General features: G+C 46.3%; 1 protein-coding gene across 1 annotated transcript in view; it reads right to left on the bottom strand.

Annotated features, from left to right (window-relative positions):
- Positions 1-21723, bottom strand: part of MADD (MAP kinase activating death domain) — an 86444-nt gene that overhangs the window by 5370 nt on the left and 59351 nt on the right. Inside the window, exons 29-36 of the mRNA XM_075280720.1 lie at positions 21365-21485; positions 20048-20153; positions 19283-19393; positions 15294-15401; positions 12465-12629; positions 12305-12377; positions 11794-11900; positions 10548-10617 (exon numbers count right to left, since the gene is read on the bottom strand). Coding sequence (XP_075136821.1) covers positions 10548-10617; positions 11794-11900; positions 12305-12377; positions 12465-12629; positions 15294-15401; positions 19283-19393; positions 20048-20153; positions 21365-21485 — 861 coding nt within the window. The remainder of the gene's footprint in view (positions 1-10547; positions 10618-11793; positions 11901-12304; positions 12378-12464; positions 12630-15293; positions 15402-19282; positions 19394-20047; positions 20154-21364; positions 21486-21723) is intronic.

Consider the following 21723-nt stretch of genomic DNA (forward strand, 5'->3'; position numbering starts at 1 on the left):
ATAGGAGGTCTGCATTATGGGGGGGTCAGTGATATAGGAGGTCTGTATTATGGGGGGGTCAGTGATATAGGAGGTCTGTATTATGGGGGGGTCAGTGATATAGGAGGTCTGCATTATGAGGGGTCAGTGATATAGGAGGTCTGTATTATGGGGGGGTCAGTGATATAGGAGGTCTGTATTATGGGGGGGTCAGTGATATAGGAGGTCTGCATTATGAGGGGTCAGTGATATAGGAGGTCTGCATTATGGGGGGGTCAGTGATATAGGAGGTCTGTATTATGGGGGGTCAGTGATATAGGAGGTCTGTATTATGGGGGGGTCAGTGATATAGGAGGTCTGCATTATGGGGGGGTCAGTGATATAGGAGGTCTGCATTATGAGGGGTCAGTGATATAGGAGGTCTGTATTATGGGGGGTTCAGTGATATAGGAGGTCTGTATTATGGGGGGGGTCAGTGATATAGGAGGTCTGTATTATGGGGGGTCAGTGATATAGGAGGTCTGTATTATGGGGGGGGGGGGTCAGTGATATAGGAGGTCTGTATTATGGGGGGTCAGTGATATAGGAGGTCTGTATTATGGGGGGGTCAGTGATATAGGAGGTCTGTATTATGGGGGGGTCAGTGATATAGGAGGTCTGTATTATGGGGGGGGTCAGTGATATAGGAGGTCTGTATTATGGGGGGGTCAGTGATATAGGAGCTCTGTATTATGGGGGGGTCAGTGATATAGGAGGTCTGTATTATGGGGGGTCAGTGATATCGGAGGTCTGTATTATGGGGGGTCAGTGATATAGGAGGTCTGTATTATGGGGGGTCAGTGATATAGGAGGTCTGTATTATGGGGGGTCAGTGATATAGGAGGTCTGTATTATGGGGGGGTCAGTGATATAGGAGGTCTGTATTATGGGGGGTCAGTGATATAGGAGCTCTGTATTATGGAGGGGTCAGTGATATAGGAGGTCTGTATTATGGGGGGTCAGTGATGTAGGAGGTCTGTATTATGGGGGGGTCAGTGATGTAGGAGGTCTGTATTATGGGGGGGTCAGTGATATAGGAGGTCTGTATTATGGGGGGTCAGTGATGTAGGAGGTCTGTATTATGGGGGGGTCGGTGATATAGGAGGTCTGTATTATGGGGGGTTAGTGATATAGGAGGTCTGTATTATGGGGGGTCAGTGATATAGGAGGTCTGTATTATGGGGGGGGGGTCAGTGATATAGGAGGTCTGTATTATGGGGGGGTCAGTGATATAGGAGGTCTGTATTATGGGGGGGGGTCAGTGATATAGGAGCTCTGTATTATGGGGGGTCAGTGATATAGGAGGTCTGTATTATGGGGGGGGGTCAGTGATATAGGAGGTCTGTATTATGGGGGGGGTCATTGATATAGTTAGGTCTGTATTATGGGGGGTTAGTGATATAGGAGGTCTGTATTATGGGGGGGGGGTCAGTGATATAGGAGGTCTGTATTATGGGGGGTCAGTGATATAGGAGGTCTGTATTATGGGGGGGGGTCAGTGATATAGGAGGTCTGTATTATGGGGGGGGGGGGTCAGTGATATAGGAGGTCTGTATTATGGGGGGGGGGTCAGTGATATAGGAGGTCTGTATTATGGGGGGGGGGGGGGTCAGTGATATAGGAGGTCTGTATTATGGGGGGGTCAGTGATATAGGAGGTCTGTATTATGGGGGGGGGTCAGTGATATAGGAGGTCTGTATTATGGGGGGTCAGTGATGTAGGAGCTCTGTATTATGGGGGGGTCAGTGATACAGGAGGTCTGTATTATGGGGGGGGGGTCAGTGATACAGGAGGTCTGTATTATGGGGGGGGGGCAGTGATCTAGGAGCTCTGTATTATGGGGGGGTCAGTGATATAGGAGGTCTGTATTATGGGGGGGGTCAGTGATATAGGAGGTCTGTATTATGGGGGGGGTCAGTGGTATAGGAGGTCTGTATTATGGGGGGGTCAGTGATATAGGAGGTCTGTATTATGGGGGGGGGGTCAGTGATATAGGAGGTCTGTATTATGGGGGGTCAGTGATATAGGAGGTCTGTATTATGGGGGGTCAGTGATGTAGGAGGTCTGTATTATGGGGGGTCAGTGATATAGGAGGTCTGTATTATGGGGGGGTCAGTGATATAGGAGGTCTGTATTATGGGGGGTCAGTGATATAGGAGGTCTGTATTATGGGGGGGGGGGGTCAGTGATATAGGAGGTCTGTATTATGGGGGGGTCAGTGATATAGGAGGTCTGTATTATGGGGGGGTCAGTGATATAGGAGCTCTGTATTATGGGGGGTCAGTGATATAGGAGGTCTGTATTATGGGGGGGGGTCAGTGATATAGGAGGTCTGTATTATGGGGGGGTCATTGATATAGTTAGGTCTGTATTATGGGGGGTTAGTGATATAGGAGGTCTGTATTATGGGGGGGGGTCAGTGATATAGGAGGTCTGTATTATGGGGGGTCAGTGATATAGGAGGTCTGTATTATGGGGGGGGGGTCAGTGATATAGGAGGTCTGTATTATGGGGGGGTCAGTGATATAGGAGGTCTGTATTATGGGGGGGGTCAGTGATATAGGAGGTCTGTATTATGGGGGGTCAGTGATATAGGAGGTCTGTATTATGGGGGGGGTCAGTGATATAGAAGGTCTGTATTATGGGGGGGGGGTCAGTGATATAGGAGGTCTGTATTATGGGGGGGTCAGTGATATAGGAGGTCTGTATTATGGGGGGGGTCAGTGATACAGGAGGTCTGTATTATGGGGGGGGTCAGTGATATAGGAGCTCTGTATTATGGGGGGGTCAGTGATATAGGAGGTCTGTATTATGGGGGGGGTCAGTGGTATAGGAGGTCTGTATTATGGGGGGGGTCAGTGATATAGGAGGTCTGTATTATGGGGGGGGGGGTCAGTGATATAGGAGGTCTGTATTATGGGGGGGGGTCAGTGATATAGGAGGTCTGTATTATGGGGGGGTCAGTGATATAGGAGGTCTGTATTATGGGGGGTTAGTGATATAGGAGGTCTGTATTATGGGGGGGGGTCAGTGATATAGGAGGTCTGTATTATGGGGGGTCAGTGATATAGGAGGTCTGTATTATGGGGGGGGGGTCAGTGATATAGGAGGTCTGTATTATGGGGGGGGTCAGTGATATAGGAGGTCTGTATTATGGGGGGGGGTCAGTGATATAGGAGGTCTGTATTATGGGGGGTCAGTGATATAGGAGGTCTGTATTATGGGGGGGGTCAGTGATATAGAAGGTCTGTATTATGGGGGGGGGGTCAGTGATATAGGAGGTCTGTATTATGGGGGGGTCAGTGATATAGGAGGTCTGTATTATGGGGGGGGGTCAGTGATACAGGAGGTCTGTATTATGGGGGGGGGGTCAGTGATATAGGAGCTCTGTATTATGGGGGGGTCAGTGATATAGGAGGTCTGTATTATGGGGGGGGTCAGTGATATAGGAGGTCTGTATTATGGGGGGGGTCAGTGGTATAGGAGGTCTGTATTATGGGGGGGGTCAGTGATATAGGAGGTCTGTATTATGGGGGGGGGGGTCAGTGATATAGGAGGTCTGTATTATGGGGGGTCAGTGATATAGGAGGTCCGTATTATGGGGGGGTCAGTGATATAGGAGCTCTGTATTATGGGGGGGTCAGTGATATAGGAGCTCTGTATTATGGGGGGTTAGTGATATAGGAGGTCTGTATTATGGGGGGGTCAGTGATATAGGAGGTCTGTATTATGGGGGGTCAGTGATGTAGGAGGTCTGTATTATGGGGGGGGGGTCAGTGATATAGGAGGTCTGTATTATGGGGGGGGGGTCAGTGATATAGGAGGTCTGTATTATGGGGGGTCAGTGATATAGGAGGTCCGTATTATGGGGGGGTCAGTGATATAGGAGGTCTGTATTATGGGGGGGTCAGTGATATAGGAGCTCTGTATTATGGGGGGTCAGTGATGTAGGAGGTCTGTATTATGGGGGGGTCAGTGATATAGGAGGTCCGTATTATGGGGGGGTTAGTGATATAGGAGCTCTGTATTATGGGGGGTCAGTGATGTAGGAGGTCTGTATTATGGGGGGGTCAGTGATATAGGAGGTCTGTATTATGGGGGGGTCAGTGATATAGGAGGTCTGTATTATGGGGGTTCAGTGATATAGGAGGTCTGTATTATGGGGGGTCAGTGATATAGGAGGTCCGTATTATGGGGGGGTTAGTGATATAGGAGGTCTGTATTATGGGGGAGTCAGTGATATAGGAGCTCTGTATTATGGGGGGTCAGTGATGTAGGAGGTCTGTATTATGGGGGGGTCAGTGATATAGGAGGTCTGTATTATGGGGGGGTCAGTGATATAGGAGGTCTGTATTATGGGGGTTCGGTGATATAGGAGGTCTGTATTATGGGGGGTCGGTGATATAGGAGGTCTGTATTATGGGGGGGGTCAGTGATATAGGAGGTCTGTATTATGGGGGGGTCAGTGATATAGGAGGTCTGTATTATGGGGGGGTCGGTGATATAGGAGGTCTGTATTATGGGGGGGTCGGTGATATAGGAGGTCTATTATGGGGGGGTCAGTGATATAGGAGGTCTGTATTATGGGGGGGTCAGTGATATAGGAGGTCTGTATTATGGGGGGGTCAGTGATATAGGAGGTCTGTATTATGGGGGGGTCAGTGATATAGGAGGTCTGTATTATGGGGGGGTCAGTGATATAGGAGGTCTGTATTATGGGGGGGGGGGTCAGTGATATAGGAGGTCTGTATTATGGGGGGGTCAGTGATATAGGAGGTCTATTATGGGGGGGTCAGTGATATAGGAGGTCTGTATTATGGGGGGGTCAGTGATATAGGAGGTCTGTATTATGGGGGGGTCAGTGATATAGGAGGTCTGTATTATGGGGGGGTCAGTGATATAGGAGGTCTGTATTATGGGGGGGGTCAGTGATATAGGAGGTCTGTATTATGGGGGGTCAGTGATGTAGGAGGTCTGTATTATGGGGGGTCAGTGATGTAGGAGGTCTGTATTATGGGGGGTCAGTGATATAGGAGGTCTGTATTATGGGGGGGTCAGTGATATAGGAGGTCTGTATTATGGGGGGGTCAGTGATATAGGAGGTCTGTATTATGGGGGGGTCAGTGATATAGGAGGTCTGTATTATGGGGGGGTCAGTGATATAGGAGGTCTGTATTATGGGGGGGGTCAGTGATATAGGAGGTCTGTATTATGGGGGGTCAGTGATGTAGGAGGTCTGTATTATGGGGGGTCAGTGATGTAGGAGGTCTGTATTATGGGGGGTCAGTGATATAGGAGGTCTGTATTATGGGGGGTCAGTGATGTAGGAGGTCTGTATTATGGGGGGGTCAGTGATTATAGGAGGTCTGTATTATGGGGGGGTCAGTGATATAGGAGGTCTGTATTATGGGGGGGTCAGTGATATAGGAGGTCTGTATTATGGGGGGGTCAGTGATATAGGAGGTCTGTATTATGGGGGGGGTCAGTGATATAGGAGGTCTGTATTATGGGGGGTCAGTGATGTAGGAGGTCTGTATTATGGGGGGTCAGTGATATAGGAGGTCTGTATTATGGGGGGTTAGTGATATAGGAGGTCTGTATTATGGGGGGGTCAGTGATATAGGAGGTCTGTATTATGGGGGGGTCAGTGATATAGGAGGTCTGTATTATGGGGGGGGTCAGTGATATAGGAGGTCTGTATTATGGGGGGTCAGTGATGTAGGAGGTCTGTATTATGGGGGGTCAGTGATGTAGGAGGTCTGTATTATGGGGGGGTCAGTGATATAGGAGGTCTGTATTATGAGGGGGTCAGTGATGTAGGAGGTCTGTATTATGGGGGGGGGGGGTCAGTGATGTAGGAGGTCTGTATTATGGGGGGTCAGTGATATAGGAGGTCTGTATTATGGGGGGGTCAGTGATGTAGGAGGTCTGTATTATGGGGGGGTCAGTGATGTAGGAGGTCTGTATTATGGGGGGTCAGTGATATAGGAGGTCTGTATTATGGGGGGTCAGTGATATAGGAGGTCTGTATTATGGGGGGTCAGTGATATAGGAGGTCTGTATTATGGGGGGCACACAGTGACATCACGATAGAAGGAGGGCAACAGATCAGATCTAAAAAAAAAAAAATGGCAGACAGGTACAAGGGCGGGTGTGCAGGTCGGGTTGGTGGGGTGGGGGTTGGGGAAGACAAAATAACACGACAAAACGGACATTACGTGATATATACACACACAGAGTGGAGCGTAGACCCTTATATAAGTAACCCCGGGGGTCAGGTCCTCTCCTCGTCTTAGAACTACGGGCTCATTGACAACTTTAAAAAGGGTTTGTCCACATTAGGAAATCCCTGTTTATTAGAATATGTCCGAAAAATAAGCTGATCCACAGAAGTGCTGAGGCTGGGACCCCTGCAGATCAGCTGTGAAAAAGTGTTCAGTTTTCCTGCAGCGCCACCTTCACTTCTATAACTGCACCTGATAGCTATAGGGGACAGGGTGATATATACTGCACCTGATAGCTATATAGGACAGGGTGATATATACTGCACCTGATAGCTATAGGGGACAGGGTGATATATACTGCACCTGATAGCTATATGGGACAGGGTGATATATATACTGCACCTGATAGCTATATAGGACAGGGTGATATATACTGCACCTGATAGCTATATAGGACAGGGTGATATATACTGCACCTGATAGCTATATGGGACAGGGTGATATATACTGCACCTGATAGCTATATGGGACAGGGTGATATATACTGCACCTGATAGCTATAGGGGACAGGGTGATATATACTGCACCTGATAGCTATATAGGACAGGGTGATATATACTGCACCTGATAGCTATATGGGACAGGGTGATATATACTGCACCTGATAGCTATAGGGGACAGGGTGATATATACTGCACCTGATAGCTATAGGGGACAGGGTGATATATACTGCACCTGATAGCTATATAGGACAGGGTGATATATACTGCACCTGATAGCTATATGGGACAGGGTGATATATACTGCACCTGATAGCTATAGGGGACAGGGTGATATATACTGCACCTGATAGCTATATAGGACAGGGTGATATATACTGCACCTGATAGCTATATGGGACAGGGTGATATATACTGCACCTGATAGCTATATAGGACAGGGTGATATATACTGCACCTGATAGCTATATAGGACAGGGTGATATATACTGCACCTGATACCACACATGATAGATATAAGGGACATGGTAACCTATACCTGCACCTGATAGCTATATGGGACAGGGACATCCAGGTGAGTTTTAATAAATTGGGTTTATCACGTGACAGGGGGTCCTGCGATTAAAGGGATCCTGTCATTTAAACACATTTTTTTCTGCTTATCACGTAGGAAAGGCCGTCTCCTACCTTTAGATGTCTTCTCCGCGCCGCTGTTCGGTATATAATCCGGTTTACACCTGTATGCAAATGAGTTCTCTCGTAGAATTAGGGGCGGGCTTACAATACTGTGTAAGCGGCCATTCTCTTGTGGCCGGCGGGTATGCGCAGTCGGCTTTGCCCTAGGCCTAGAAGTTTGAAGCCTGCGCCAGAAGAAGACGCAATGAAGAGACCGTTCCTGAAGAAGATGGAGGCGGCGCTGGAGAGTTATTTCGCAGCATTAGGGACGCCCCCATTGCTGCAAGAGAACTCATTTGCATACCAACGAAAACTGGATTATATACTGAACGGCGTCACGGAGAAGTCAACGAAAGGTAGGAGAAGAAGCGGCTTTCTTAAGGCTATTCGGACGTGGTAGGCAGAAAAAAAATGTGTTTAAATGACAGGATCCCTTTAACCCTTTTCACATATCCACAGGACAGATGATAAATGTCCTACAGGTGAATGGGCCGATCACCATGTATATGTCCTGCCAAGTATATGTCCTGTCATGTATACGTCCTGCCATGTGCAGTATACGTTCTGCCAAGTATATGTCCTGTCATGTATATGTCCTGTCATGTATATGTCCTGTCATGTATATGTCCTGTCATGTATATGTCCTGCCATGTATATGTCCTGTCATGTATACGTTCTGCCATGTACAGTATACGTTCTGCCAAGTATATGTCCTGCCATGTATATGTCCTGTCATGTATACGTCCTGCCATGTACAGTATACGTTCTGCCAAGTATATGTCCTGTCATGTATATGTCCTGTCATGTATATGTCCTGCCATGTATATGTCCTGTCATGTATACGTCCTGCCAAGTATATGTCCTGTCATGTATATGTCCTGCCATGTATATGTCCTGTCATGTATACGTTCTGCCATGTACAGTATACGTCCTGCCAAGTATATGTCCTGTCATGTACAGTATACGTTCTGCCAAGTATATGTCCTGCCATGTATATGTCCTGCCATGTACAGTATACGTTCTGCCAAGTATATGTCCTGTCATGTATATGTCCTGTCATGTACACGTCCTGCCAAATATATGTCCTGTCATGTATATGTCCTGCCAAGTATATGTCCTGCCATGTATATGTCCTGCCATGTATATGTCCTGTCATGTATATGTCCTGCCATGTACAGTATACGTTCTGCCAAGTATATGTCCTGTCATGTATATGTCCTGCCATGTATATGTCCTGCCATGTATATGTCCTGCCATGTATATGTCCTGCCATGTATATGTCCTGCCATGTATATGTCCTGCCATGTATATGTCCTGCCATGTATATGTCCTGCCATGTATATGTCCTGCCATGTATATGTCCTGCCATGTATATGTCCTGCCATGTATATGTCCTGTCATGTATATGTCCTGCCATGTATATGTCCTGTCATGTATATGTCCTGCCATGTACAGTATACGTTCTTCCAAGTATATGTCCTGTCATGTATATGTCCTGCCATGTACAGTATACGTTCTGCCATGTATACGTCCTGCCATGTATATGTCCTGCCATGTATACCTCCTGCCATGTATACCTCCTGCCATGTATATGTCCTGCCTTGTATACCTCCTGCCATGTATATGTCCTGCCATGTATATGTCCTGTCGTGTATACGTCCTGCCATGTATACGTCCTGCCATGTATACCTCCTGCCATGTATATGTCCTGTCATGTATACCTCCTGCCATGTATATGTCCTGCCATGTATACGTCCTGCCATGTACACGTCCTGCCATGTACACATCCTGCCATGTATATGTCCTGCCATGTATATGTCCTGCCATGTATATGTCCTGTCATGTATATGTCCTGCCATGTATATGTCCTGTCATGTATATGTCCTGTCATGTATATGTCCTGCCATGTATACCTCCTGCCATGTATACCTCCTGCCATGTATACCTCCTGCCGTGTACACGTCCTGCCGTGTACACGTCCTGCCATGTATATGTCCTGCCATGTATATGTCCTGTCGTGTATACGTCCTGCCATGTATACCTCCTGTCATGTATATGTCCTGCCTTGTATACGTCCTGTCATGTATATGTCCTGCCATGTATATGTCCTGTCATGTATATGTCCTGTCATGTATATGTCCTGCCATGTATATGTCCTGTCATGTATATGTCCTGCCATGTATACCTCCTGCCATGTATATGTCCTGTCATGTATATGTCCTGTCATGTATATGTCCTGCCGTGTACACGTCCTGTCGTCTATACGTCCTGCCATGTATACATCCTGCCATGTATACCTCCTGCCATGTATATGTCCAGCTGCTCCAGAAGTTTCCAGGTGTGATGTAGATAGCTGAGTGCAGCAGTGTACATACATAACTATACCATGCCACTGATAGATGACGCCCGGGACCCCTCCTCTGGTGATTAGTGGCCGTCCCGGGGTCTCACAACTGTGGACAGCTGATCAATACTATTTGCGGGACAAACCCCTTAATTGAAGAAATACAGAAGTTGTGAAGCTGTGACCAGAGCCGGGGCATGTGGGAATTACGTACTGATGAGGGGTTCTTAGTTTAGGTCAGGAATATCTGATCGGGGAAGGGGGACCAACACCTGGGACCCCATACAGATCAGCTGATGGAAGAGATTGCAGAGCTTGAGTGATCACTGCAGGCGCTTCACAGAATACCAAGCGCAGCGCCATATATTGTATAGTGGTTGTGTCTGGTATTGCAGCTCAGTCCCATTTACTTGAATGGGGTTAAACTGTAGACAGGCCATGAGAGGACAGAACGTGACGTCACGGGCCTGTGAAGTAGCAGCTGATCTGTGGTGGTCCCAGGAGTCAGACCCCCACCCATCAGATATCCATGACCTATTCTAGCTCTGGGACAGGCGGGCTCTGGTGACCGAGGGTGCACATTACCTGTTCGGAGGAGGAAGGTTTTCCTAGCTGCCACAGGCAGACGAAGCACAGATTATACAGCAGTAACTCAGAGACCCCCAGACATGTCTATAGGGACCCCCGAGCCCACCCCTCCACAGATGAATGGGAACTATGAGGGATCCTACGCTCTGAGTTACTGCCACAGCAATACAGACCCAGCGGCACAAGGACAGTAATTACCAAATTCCTCCAAGACAAAGACGCCCCGTACAGTGTTACACTTTTTAATGTGATTCAGCTGTATAAAAACCTGGAGGAGAAAGGGGACAGGGATAGAAACACGGGGGGACGTAAGAGGAAACGGGGAGGAAGTAAAGACGGGACATGGAGGAGGACGCACAAGTACACAGGGTAGGATGGAGGAGGAGGAGGAGGAGGGAGAGACAGAAGGCAATGGTTAATTCTTCATATCCACGATTGTCACCGCTGCCAACAACATTTCTGTAACAATTAATGTGTGAAGGGGAGAAACAGCTGTGGAATAATAATGGGGAGACGTACCCTAAAGACAGCAAATAATCAGGAGGTAAACCAGAACTAAAGCCGGGGGGGGAAACAGTGTGGAGGTAAGACGGGAGGTAGCACAGACAGCTCAAAACTAACGGGAGGGGGGGAGAGCAGCGAGAAGCAAAGATGGCGGCAGAGTGAGTACCTTCCGCTCCTTGCAGGAGGAGTGAGCGTGGGAGAGAAATGAGACTGTTAGTGACACAGCGAGACCACACCGCCCCTCACTCCGAATATAACCCCCAGCAACACACAGCCCAGACCAAGACATCAACACGGGAGGGGGGGGAGGCAGCCCCGTCATCAGATCCGTCCCTGCTCCTCACCCAGCACGGAGCGCAGGCCCTACTCAAATGAAGGGGGAGATCACACCGGACCTGCACCCCCGGGGGATGGATGTCAGATGGAGTGGTCACACTGAAGGCCGAACGTCTTTCCGTAATTCTCGTCTGTCCTCTGGAGTTCCTGACATGAGATGGAACAAACGGGATGATCCCTGAATGACCGGCTGAGCCCTGGGTGACCTTGTGAGGACTTGCCGAGCTACCAAGGTGACCTGAATTGTAGTTTTGCCCCCTGGGTGACCCGAGGATGAGCTGTGTATGGAGGTTCAGCGCTGGGAGAGGTCAGCCCGAGCCAGGGAGGGGGGGTTACAAAAAAGACAGCATCAGACACCCTCAATCCCAGCAGGCAAAGGGCAGCATGGAGCAAAGACAGTGAAAGACAGCACAAGAGTCACACAGCGAGAGCAAGCAGAGGAAACACAGACCGAGAGGCAGAAAAGGGGCTCAAGATATGGGAGGACCCGGCACACGGCACGTCACACACTCCGCACACACACACACAACACGCAGAAGGACAATGGACTAACCTGCCCTACGTACAGTCACACTATGCCGCCACATTCACACTCCCCTCATACCTGACTGTGCATGAATTTCAGGTTAATGCCTTCCAGGGTCACTTGGAGAAGACCCCCTTCCCCAGTTTTCATGTCTTGAACTGGGAACTCTCCTCCAAGCTCTGGGCCTGCAAGACAAGAATGGAGAAGGTAAGCAGGGGCCAAAGTGAAGTAATGCAGGGGGTCCCTGCCACCTTAAAGGGCGATCCCAGCATGGCACATTAAATAGATGTGTCCCCAACCCCTGGGACCTACCATGAGAGTGAGGGGACCCCAACTCCATCTAGCAGACCCCATCTATAGGGATTCCAAGAACAATCCCCTAGGGAGGATCAGCGAGAGAGCCAGGGGTATGGGCACCTCTCATAGCAGACATAAGGGGGGAGGAGGTCCCCCATGTATTAGATCAGTTGGGGTCTGACACCTCTGCTGATCAGCTGTTTGGTTTAGTATTACAGCTCATGTGAGCGGTGAATGCAGGGTGGCAGGGAGGGGGCTGGAGGGGTCTCACCACCCATATTACAGGCCTCACCTGGTTTGATGCTCTGCTGCCGGGCGGCCGCTCTCTCCATGCTTTCCTTCACACAGTAGTAAAGCTCCCGACACTACAGAAACATATAGGAAAGACTGATAAGAACCGGCCATGTCCAAGGAGCCGCCGCCATCTGTAGGAGACTTCGTATCGGACAAACCTTCTTAGTGAAGAACTTATTGAGCTGCGTCTCTTGTCCGTTCCGTCTCCACAAGCAAAGGACCTTGGTCTTTGGACAATAGGTCATATTAATGAGCTTCTCGTACCACCAGCGCTCGTATACCGCCCCGATGTTACTGCGCAGGACGATGCAGTCATCACACACCTGCATGGGATAAAAGCAGTGTCTGCACTGTGTATATATATATATATCTGTGTGTGTAATATAGACCTCGCAACAACCCATTAAAAGCTGAAGGAAAGGGATTACTACATTTATTATTAGCTCTAAAAGTTGCCCTAAGTTTAAATGGGCTCTCCAGGAAGGGTCTCTGCATTATATATCCGCCCGGGTGCTATTGTGGACAAAGCACAGGTTTCCAGGCTGGTTCCAAACCGATGAGACAGAAGCCGGGCAAGTCACCTGAAGTATGGCGGCTGGCTATAAGGTAATACATGTTAGATCTGAAGTCGGGGTCCCCCGGATGCTGCGGTCCTCATGTATCAGGGCTTATCTAATGTGGACATGTCTCTCCTGGTAATACATGATGGATCTGAGGTCGGGGTCCCCCGGATGCTGCGGTCCTCATGTATCAGGGCTTATCTAATGTGGACATGTCTCTCCTGGTAATACATGATGGATCTGAGGTCGGGGTCCCTCGGATGCTGCGGTCCTCACGTATCAGGGCTTATCTAATGTGGACATGTCTCTCCTGGTAATACATGATGGATCTGAGGTCGGGGTCCCCCGGATGCTGCAGCCCTCACGTATCAGGGCTTATCTAATGTGGACATGTCTCTCCTGGTAATACATGATGGATCTGAGGTCGGGGTCCCTCGGATGCTGCGGTCCTCACGTATCAGGGCTTATCTAATGTGGACATGTCTCTCCTGGTAATACATGATGGATCTGAGGTCGGGGTCCCTCGGATGCTGCGGTCCTCATGTATCAGGGCTTATCTAATATGGACAAGTCTCTCCTGGTAATACATGATGGATCTGAGGTCGGGGTCCCCCGGATGCCGCGGCCCTCATGTATCAGGGCTTATCTAATGTGGACATGTCTCTCCTGGTAATACATGATGGATCTGAGGTCGGGGTCCCCAGGATGCCGCGGTCCTCATGTATCAGGGCTTATCTAATGTGGACATGTATCTCCTGGTAATACATGATGGATCTGAGGTCGGGGTCCCCAGGATGCTGCGGTCCTCATGTATCAGGGCTTATCTAATGTGGACATGTATCTCCTGGTAATACATGATGGATCTGAGGTCGGGGTCCCTCGGATGCTGCGGTCCTCACGTATCAGGGCTTATCTAATATGGACAAGTCTCTCCTGGTAATACATGATGGATCTGAGGTCGGGGTCCCCAGGATGCCGCGGTCCTCACGTATCAGGGCTTATCTAATGTGGACATGTCTCTCCTGGTAATACATGATGGATCTGAGGTCGGGGTCCCTCGGATGCTGCGGTCCTCACGTATCAGGGCTTATCTAATATGGACAAGTCTCTCCTGGTAATACATGATGGATCTGAGGTCGGGGTCCCCAGGATGCCGCGGTCCTCATGTATCAGGGCTTATCTAATGTGGACATGTATCTCCTGGTAATACATGATGGATCTGAGGTCGGGGTCCCTCGGATGCTGCGGTCCTCATGTATCAGGGCTTATCTAATGTGGACATGTCTCTCCTGGTAATACATGATGGATCTGAGGTCGGGGTCCCCAGGATGCTGCGGTCCTCATGTATCAGGGCTTAGCTAATGTGGACATGTCTCTCCTGGTAATACATGATGGATCTGAGGTCGGGGTCCCTCGGATGCTGCGGTCCTCATGTATCAGGGCTTATCTAATGTGGACATGTCTCTCCTGGTAATACATGATGGATCTGAGGTCGGGGTCCCCAGGATGCTGCGGTCCTCATGTATCAGGGCTTAGCTAATGTGGACATGTCTCTCCTGGTAATACATGATGGATCTGAGGTCGGGGTCCCCCGGATGCTGCGGTCCTCATGTATCAGGGCTTATCTAATGTGGACATGTCTCTCCTGGTAATACATGATGGATCTGAGGTCGGGGTCCCCCGGATGCTGCGGTCCTCACGTATCAGGGCTTATCTAATGTGGACATGTCTCTCCTGGTAATACATGATGGATCTGAGGTCGGGGTCCCTCGGATGCTGCGGTCCTCACGTATCAGGGCTTATCTAATGTGGACATGTCTCTCCTGGTAATACATGATGGATCTGAGGTCGGGGTCCCTCGGATGCTGCGGTCCTCACGTATCAGGGCTTATCTAATGTGGACATGTCTCTCCTGGTAATACATGATGGATCTGAGGTCGGGATCCCCCGGATGCTGCGGTCCTCATGTATCAGGGCTTATCTAATATGGACAAGTCTCTCCTGGTAATACATGATGGATCTGGGGGTGCATGGATCTGAGGTCGGGGTCCCCAGGATGTCGCGGTCCTCATGTATCAGGGCTTATCTAATATGGACATGTCTCTCCTGGTAATACATGATGGATCTGAGGTCGGGGTCCCCCGGATGCTGCGGCCCTCATGTATCAGGGCTTATCTAATATGGACACGTCTCTCCTGGTAATACATGATGGATCTGGGGGTGAATGGCTCTGAGGTCGGGGTCCCCAGGGTGCTCGCCCCCACCCCGGGCCTCATCCCACCTACTTAGTGCTTTTTCTTCTTCTTCTCTGACTGACACAGTGAATAAACCTTCTGCCCCTTCCCGCTGCTCATTAGATTTGTTCCCTGCAGAATTCCTTTACTACAATACGAGGACCCGGCCGTGGCCTGGGACGGCGGCCATTACCTCCATGAAGAACAGGTCTCCGCTCGTGTCGGTTCCAGCATGCACTACAAAGGTTTGCTTCTTGATATGGCGGCTTCCGCTAGGTCGGATGCTGAGGTCGCGGCCATTCTGTATTTCAGGGACAATAAGGTCAGATTTAGACTTTTACACATTCAGAAGTGAAGAATTACAGGAAACTGGCAGATCGAAGGAAAATACATCATGGAGTGTGAACGGAGCCTTACACCCCCAGCCTAGCTCTGGATATTTAACAGGGCAGAATATTTTTAGGGTTGATTTTGTACATTTAACCCTCCAAGTCCCCTTTGACCTCGGAGAGAGCAGATTATTGATTGTTCTTATCTGTTACTCATAGGGGTCCTCTGGGATAAAATACCTATGACTTAGCCTGAAGATAGATCATTAATCTCAGATCTGTGGGGGTCTGAACCCCCCTCCCCCCATATCAATGAACTCTTCTCAGCAGCTGATACACAGACAATGGAGCAGGAAGTAGACAGCGCCGTTCTCTGTGTAGTGGCTGACCTGAGTCACTGCAAATGAATGGGAGCTGAGCTGCAGTACCGGGTCTGGCCACTACACAGAGAACAGCGCTGTCTGCTTCCTACTCCATTGTCTATTTATCAGCGGCTGACAACAGCTGTATGGTGGGAGTGCTGGTTGTCAGACTCAACAATCTGGTATTAATAACCTTTCCTAAGGACGGGTCATCAACATTTTAGCCACAAAACTACTATAAATATAAATCCAAGAACTTGTTGTTTGAGGTTTCATCATTTAATAGCAGCATTTTGGGATCCCTCCTTTTCTTTGCAAGGAGCTCAAATGGTCACGATTCACACTGACATCTAATGCCATGTACAGGACAAAGAATAGAGTAATAATAATATAATAATATACTAATACTGTACAGGACAAAGAATAGAATAATAATAATATACTATAATAATATACTAATGCCATGTACAGGACAAAGAATAGAATAATAATAACATAATATATCATAATATAATATAAGATAATATACTAATGCCATGTACAGGACAAAGAATAGAGTAAGAATATAATAATATAATAATACTGTACAGGACAAAGAATAGAATATAATAATATAATAATATACTAATGCCATGTACAGGACAAAGAATAGAGTAATAATATAATATAATAATATACTGCCATGTACAGGACAAAGAATAGAGTAATATAATATAATAATACTGTACAGGACAAAGAATAGAGTAATATAATATAATAATACTGTACAGGACAAAGAATAGAGTAACATAATATAATATAATAATACTGTACAGGACAAAGAATAGAGTAAGAATATAATAATATAATAATACTGTACAGGACAAAGAATAGAATAATAATAATATACTATAATAATATACTAATGCCATGTACAGGACAAAGAATAGAGTAATAATATAATATAATAATATACTGCCATGTACAGGACAAAGAATAGAGTAATATAATATAATAATACTGTACAGGACAAAGAATAGAATAATAATATACTATAATAATATACTAATGCCATGTACAGGACAAAGAATAGAGTAATAATATAATATAAATATAATATAATAATATACTAATGCCATGTACAGGACAAAGAATAGAATAATAATAACATAATATACTATAATATAATATAATATAAGATAATATACTAATGCCATGTACAGGACAAAGAATAGAGTAATAATATAATAATATAATAATACTGTACAGGACAAAGAATATAATATAATATAATATAATATAATAATATACTAATGCCATGTACAGGACAAAGAATAGAGTAATAATATAATATAATATAATAATATACTAATGCCATGTACAGGACAAAGAATAGAGTAAGAATATAATAATATACTAATACTGTACAGGACAAAGAATATAATATAATAATATAATATAATAATATACTAATGCCATGTACAGGACAAAGAATAGAGTAATAATATAATATAATAATATAATACTGTACAGGACAAAGAATAGAATAATAATATACTATAATAATAAACTAATGCCATGTACAGGACAAAGAATAGAGTAATAATATAATATAATATAATAATATACTAATGCCATGTACAGGACAAAGAATAGAGTAATAATATAATAATATACTAATACTGTACAGGACAAAGAATAGAATAAATATAATATAATAATATACTAATGCCATGTACAGGACAAAGAATAGAATAATATAATATAATATACTAATGCCATGTACAGGACAAAGAATAGAGTAATAATAATACACTATAATATAATATACTAATACTGTGCAGGACAAAGAATATAATATACTAATACTGTACAGGATATGGAATTTATAGTACTAAAAACAGTAGTAATATTTATACATAAAATACTAAAAAAAAAAATTAATATATATATATATATATATATATATATATATATTATAATAAATGCTAATAATAATAATAATAATAATAATAAATAAATGCCTATGACACATTACTATTATAGCGCTCTAAAATAATAAATAAAATATAATATAATAATAATGATGACAGAATATGACGTTTCGGAGCTTTCCTCTGAGCTTCTTCTTCAGATATAACTAAAAAACACTCTGTAGAGGCTGCATATTTATAACTGGACACAGGGCTAGAATTACAGGAGGGAGGGGGGGGGAAGAGGCTAGTTACTATATACTTATAACAACAAACAATCAATTGCCAGATCCCCCAGTTCTTATCTTAATGGCTGTCTTAATGATGTGTATAAAAAGACATAAACCCACGTGAGATGTTCATCCCATTGTCCAGCGTCTGGAATAGGGTCATGGCCTTGTACTCATAAATCAGTCGCTGTTTCCTTGATTTAAAGTTCCCTTTTAAGATCAAGATTTTCATGTCATTGATGATGCTGTGGTGTTCCTGGCAAAAATGACTTGGCACGGGAAGATCAGTTCTCTGTTGTTTGATTGTATGGCGATGTGAATTAATTCTCATTCTGAGTTTCTGACCAGTCTCTCCAACATACAGATTTTCAGTGGAACATTTGGTGCAAATGATCAAATACACTACATTAGGTGTGTTACAGGTGAACGTACCTGGGATTTTATATTCCCTGTTAGAGTTTGGTATCTCTATCTTGTCAGTAGTCAGTATGTGGGGGCAGGTTTTGCACCTCTTCTGTCCACATGGGAATGTTCCTGTGTTAGTTGGAGGTGACAGAGAGCTGCTAATAATCATATTCCTGAGGTTTGGTGTCTGTAGCACAGGAGAGGGGGGTCAGAAAATATGGATTTTAGACGGTTGTCTTTTTGCATCATTTTTGCCAGGAACACCACAGCATCATCAATGACATGAAAATCTTGATCTTAAAAGGGAACTTTAAATCAAGGAAACAGCGACTGATTTATGAGTACAAGGCCATGACCCTATTCCAGACGTTGGACAATGGGATGAACATCTCACATGGGTTTATGTCTTTTTATACACATCATTAAGACAGCCATTAAGATAAGAACTGGGGGATCTGGCAATTGATTGTTTGTTGTTATAAGTATATAGTAACTAGCCTCTTCCCCCCTCCCCCCTCCTGTAATTCTAGCCCTGTGTCCAGTTATAAATATGCAGCCTCTACAGAGTGTTTTTTAGTTATATCTGAAGAAGAAGCTCAGAGGAAAGCTTCGAAACGTCATATTCTGTCATCATTATGAGTTAGCCATTAAAAAAGGTATCACCTACTGAAGACTTGCAAAGTTTTTTTTTTGTTTTTTATATTTTATAACCACTGGCTAACACGGTACCAAAACAAACATTTTCCTTTTATAATATAATAATAATAGTAATAATATAATAATAATAATAATAACAACAATAACAATAATAATAGTAATAATATACTACTACTAATAATAACAATAATAATAATATAATAATAATAACAACAACAACAACAACAACAACAATAATAGGTCTGACCAGGTCGGTGACTCTGTCCAGCAGTTCGTTGATCAGCTGACTGTGTGATAATCCGATGTGACACTTTCCTAGGAGCCGTCGCACTTTCCTCCGCAGATCTGTCTTATTTACCTGGAAGATGAATTTCGTTTTATTTCTAAGAAACAGTGCCCCTCTTGTCTGTGCCTGTTATTACACCTGGGACTTTAGACAGACCACCCACCATATGAGCAGCGGGCGCCATCAGACACCACATAACCCCTATATACGCTTCTATAGTAGAACGCATTAGATTTGCCTACTGTAGACTAGGGCCCAGCTGGCCTTGTGGTACAACCGTGATGTTCTAGCCAATGGATTGGTTCATATGGCTTAGTGATAGCCTAAACGTTATTGTTGTGTATGGGCTATAAAAGGACACTTAAAGGGGTTGTCCAGGGAGGGTTACAAAACTTACTGCCCCCAGGTTCTACTGCAGACAAGTCACAGGTTTCTGGACAGACTCCGACTCGAGATCACATCACTGGCTCAGCATCTGGTCCCCAAGTTGCCTCCTCTCCAATATTCAACCTCTAGTTAGCCCTACTATGGGGGTCACAGAATACATCACTATGATGGTAGAATAATAAGGCCACCCCATAACACAGGCGAGGACGGAGGAGGCCGAGCGACTCAGGGGCTGGCTCCCATCATGTGACTGCCCAGAAACACCAGGTTTGTCCACAAAGTACCTAAAACCTTCCCTTCAACATAACATGCCAAGGCTGCAACCCAGAAGAACCTCACCTTCATCATCACCATGTAGGCCACCATATTGTGCAGGAGCGTGGCCAGCAGGCGATCCTCATCATCTTCTAAACGCTTCCGGTCATGATCTCCTAAAGACATGTACCTAAATACAGACACGTGAACCAGTCAGCAATTCATCCATACCCTTGTGGCTGTACATAGAACATACCACTGACATGCACATGTGACCACTGAGGCCAGTGATTGGCCCATCACTGGTACCCAACATGTGACCGCTGAGGCCAGTGATTGGCCCTTCACTGGTACCCAACATGTGACCACTGAAGCCAGTGATTGGCCGGTCACTGGTACCCAACATGTGACCGCTGAGGCCAGTGATTGGCCGGTCACTGGTACCCAACATGTGACCACTGAAGCCAGTGATTGGCCGGTCACTGGTACCCAACATGTGACCACTGAAGCCAGTGATTGGCCGGTCACTGGTACCCAACATGTGACCACTGAAGCCAGTGATTGGCCGGTCACTGGTACCCAACATGTGACCGCTGAGGCCAGTGATTGGCCGGTCACTGGTACCCAACATGTGACCACTGAAGCCAGTGATTGGCCGGTCACTGGTACCCAACATGTGACCACTGAAGCCAGTGATTGGCCAGTCACTGGTACCCAACATGTGACCACTGAAGCCAGTGATTGGCCAGTCACTGGTACCCAACATGTGACCGCTGAGGCCAGTGATTGGCCGGTCACTGGTACCCAACATGTGACCGCTGAGGCCAGTGATTGGCCAGTCACTGGTACCCAACATGTGACCACTGAAGCCAGTGATTGGCCAGTCACTGGTACCCAACATGTGACCGCTGAGGCCAATGATTGGACGGTCATTGGTACCCAACATGTGACCGCTGAGGCCAGTGATTGGCCGGTCACTGGTACCCAACATGTGACCGCTGAGGCCAGTGATTGGCCGGTCACTGGTACCCAACATGTGACCCCTGAAGCCAGTGATTGGACGGTCTCTGGTACCCAACATGTGACCACTGAAGTCAGTGATTGGCCAGTCACTGGTACCCAACATGTGACCGCTGAAGCCAGTGATTGGCCGGTCACTGGTACCCAACATGTGACCGCTGAAGCCAGTGATTGGCCAGTCACTGGTACCCAACATGTGACCACTGAAGCCAGTGATTGGCCGGTCACTGGTACCCAACATGTGACCGCTCACAGTATCTGCCAGAAAGGCGGCCTAGAGGTAGGGGGTGTGGGTGTCTCTTCTTTATTATTTTAGCCCCTCCCATCCGTTATATTAAGGTGCAATAAGGGGTTAAGGAGCGCGCGGCGCAGACATCTTACCTGTCTATCATTTCCTGAGGTCCTTGGTCCATTCCCATTCCTTCTCTCTCCAGCATCACAGCGTCCAGGAAAGCGTCTTCCCAAAACTGCATTTGGTCCCAGAGTGTGGATCGTTCTTTACCTAAAAGACACAGGTTATGTAGAAACCCCTCACCCATTTACTTCCATGTACAGGTCAATGACCACCCCCCTCCCCCGCACTACATGCATGAACACGCAAACTCAATCCACCACAATAGAAAGCCACAAAATATAACATAACACGTGTATATAATGTATAGGAAGTATATCTAGTGTATATGTGTATATAAGGTATAGGGTGTATAGCTAGTGTATATGTGTATATAAGGTATAGGATG

Source organism: Leptodactylus fuscus, chromosome 7, assembly GCF_031893055.1.
Source record: "Leptodactylus fuscus isolate aLepFus1 chromosome 7, aLepFus1.hap2, whole genome shotgun sequence".
Classification (NCBI taxonomy): Eukaryota; Metazoa; Chordata; class Amphibia; order Anura; family Leptodactylidae; genus Leptodactylus; species Leptodactylus fuscus.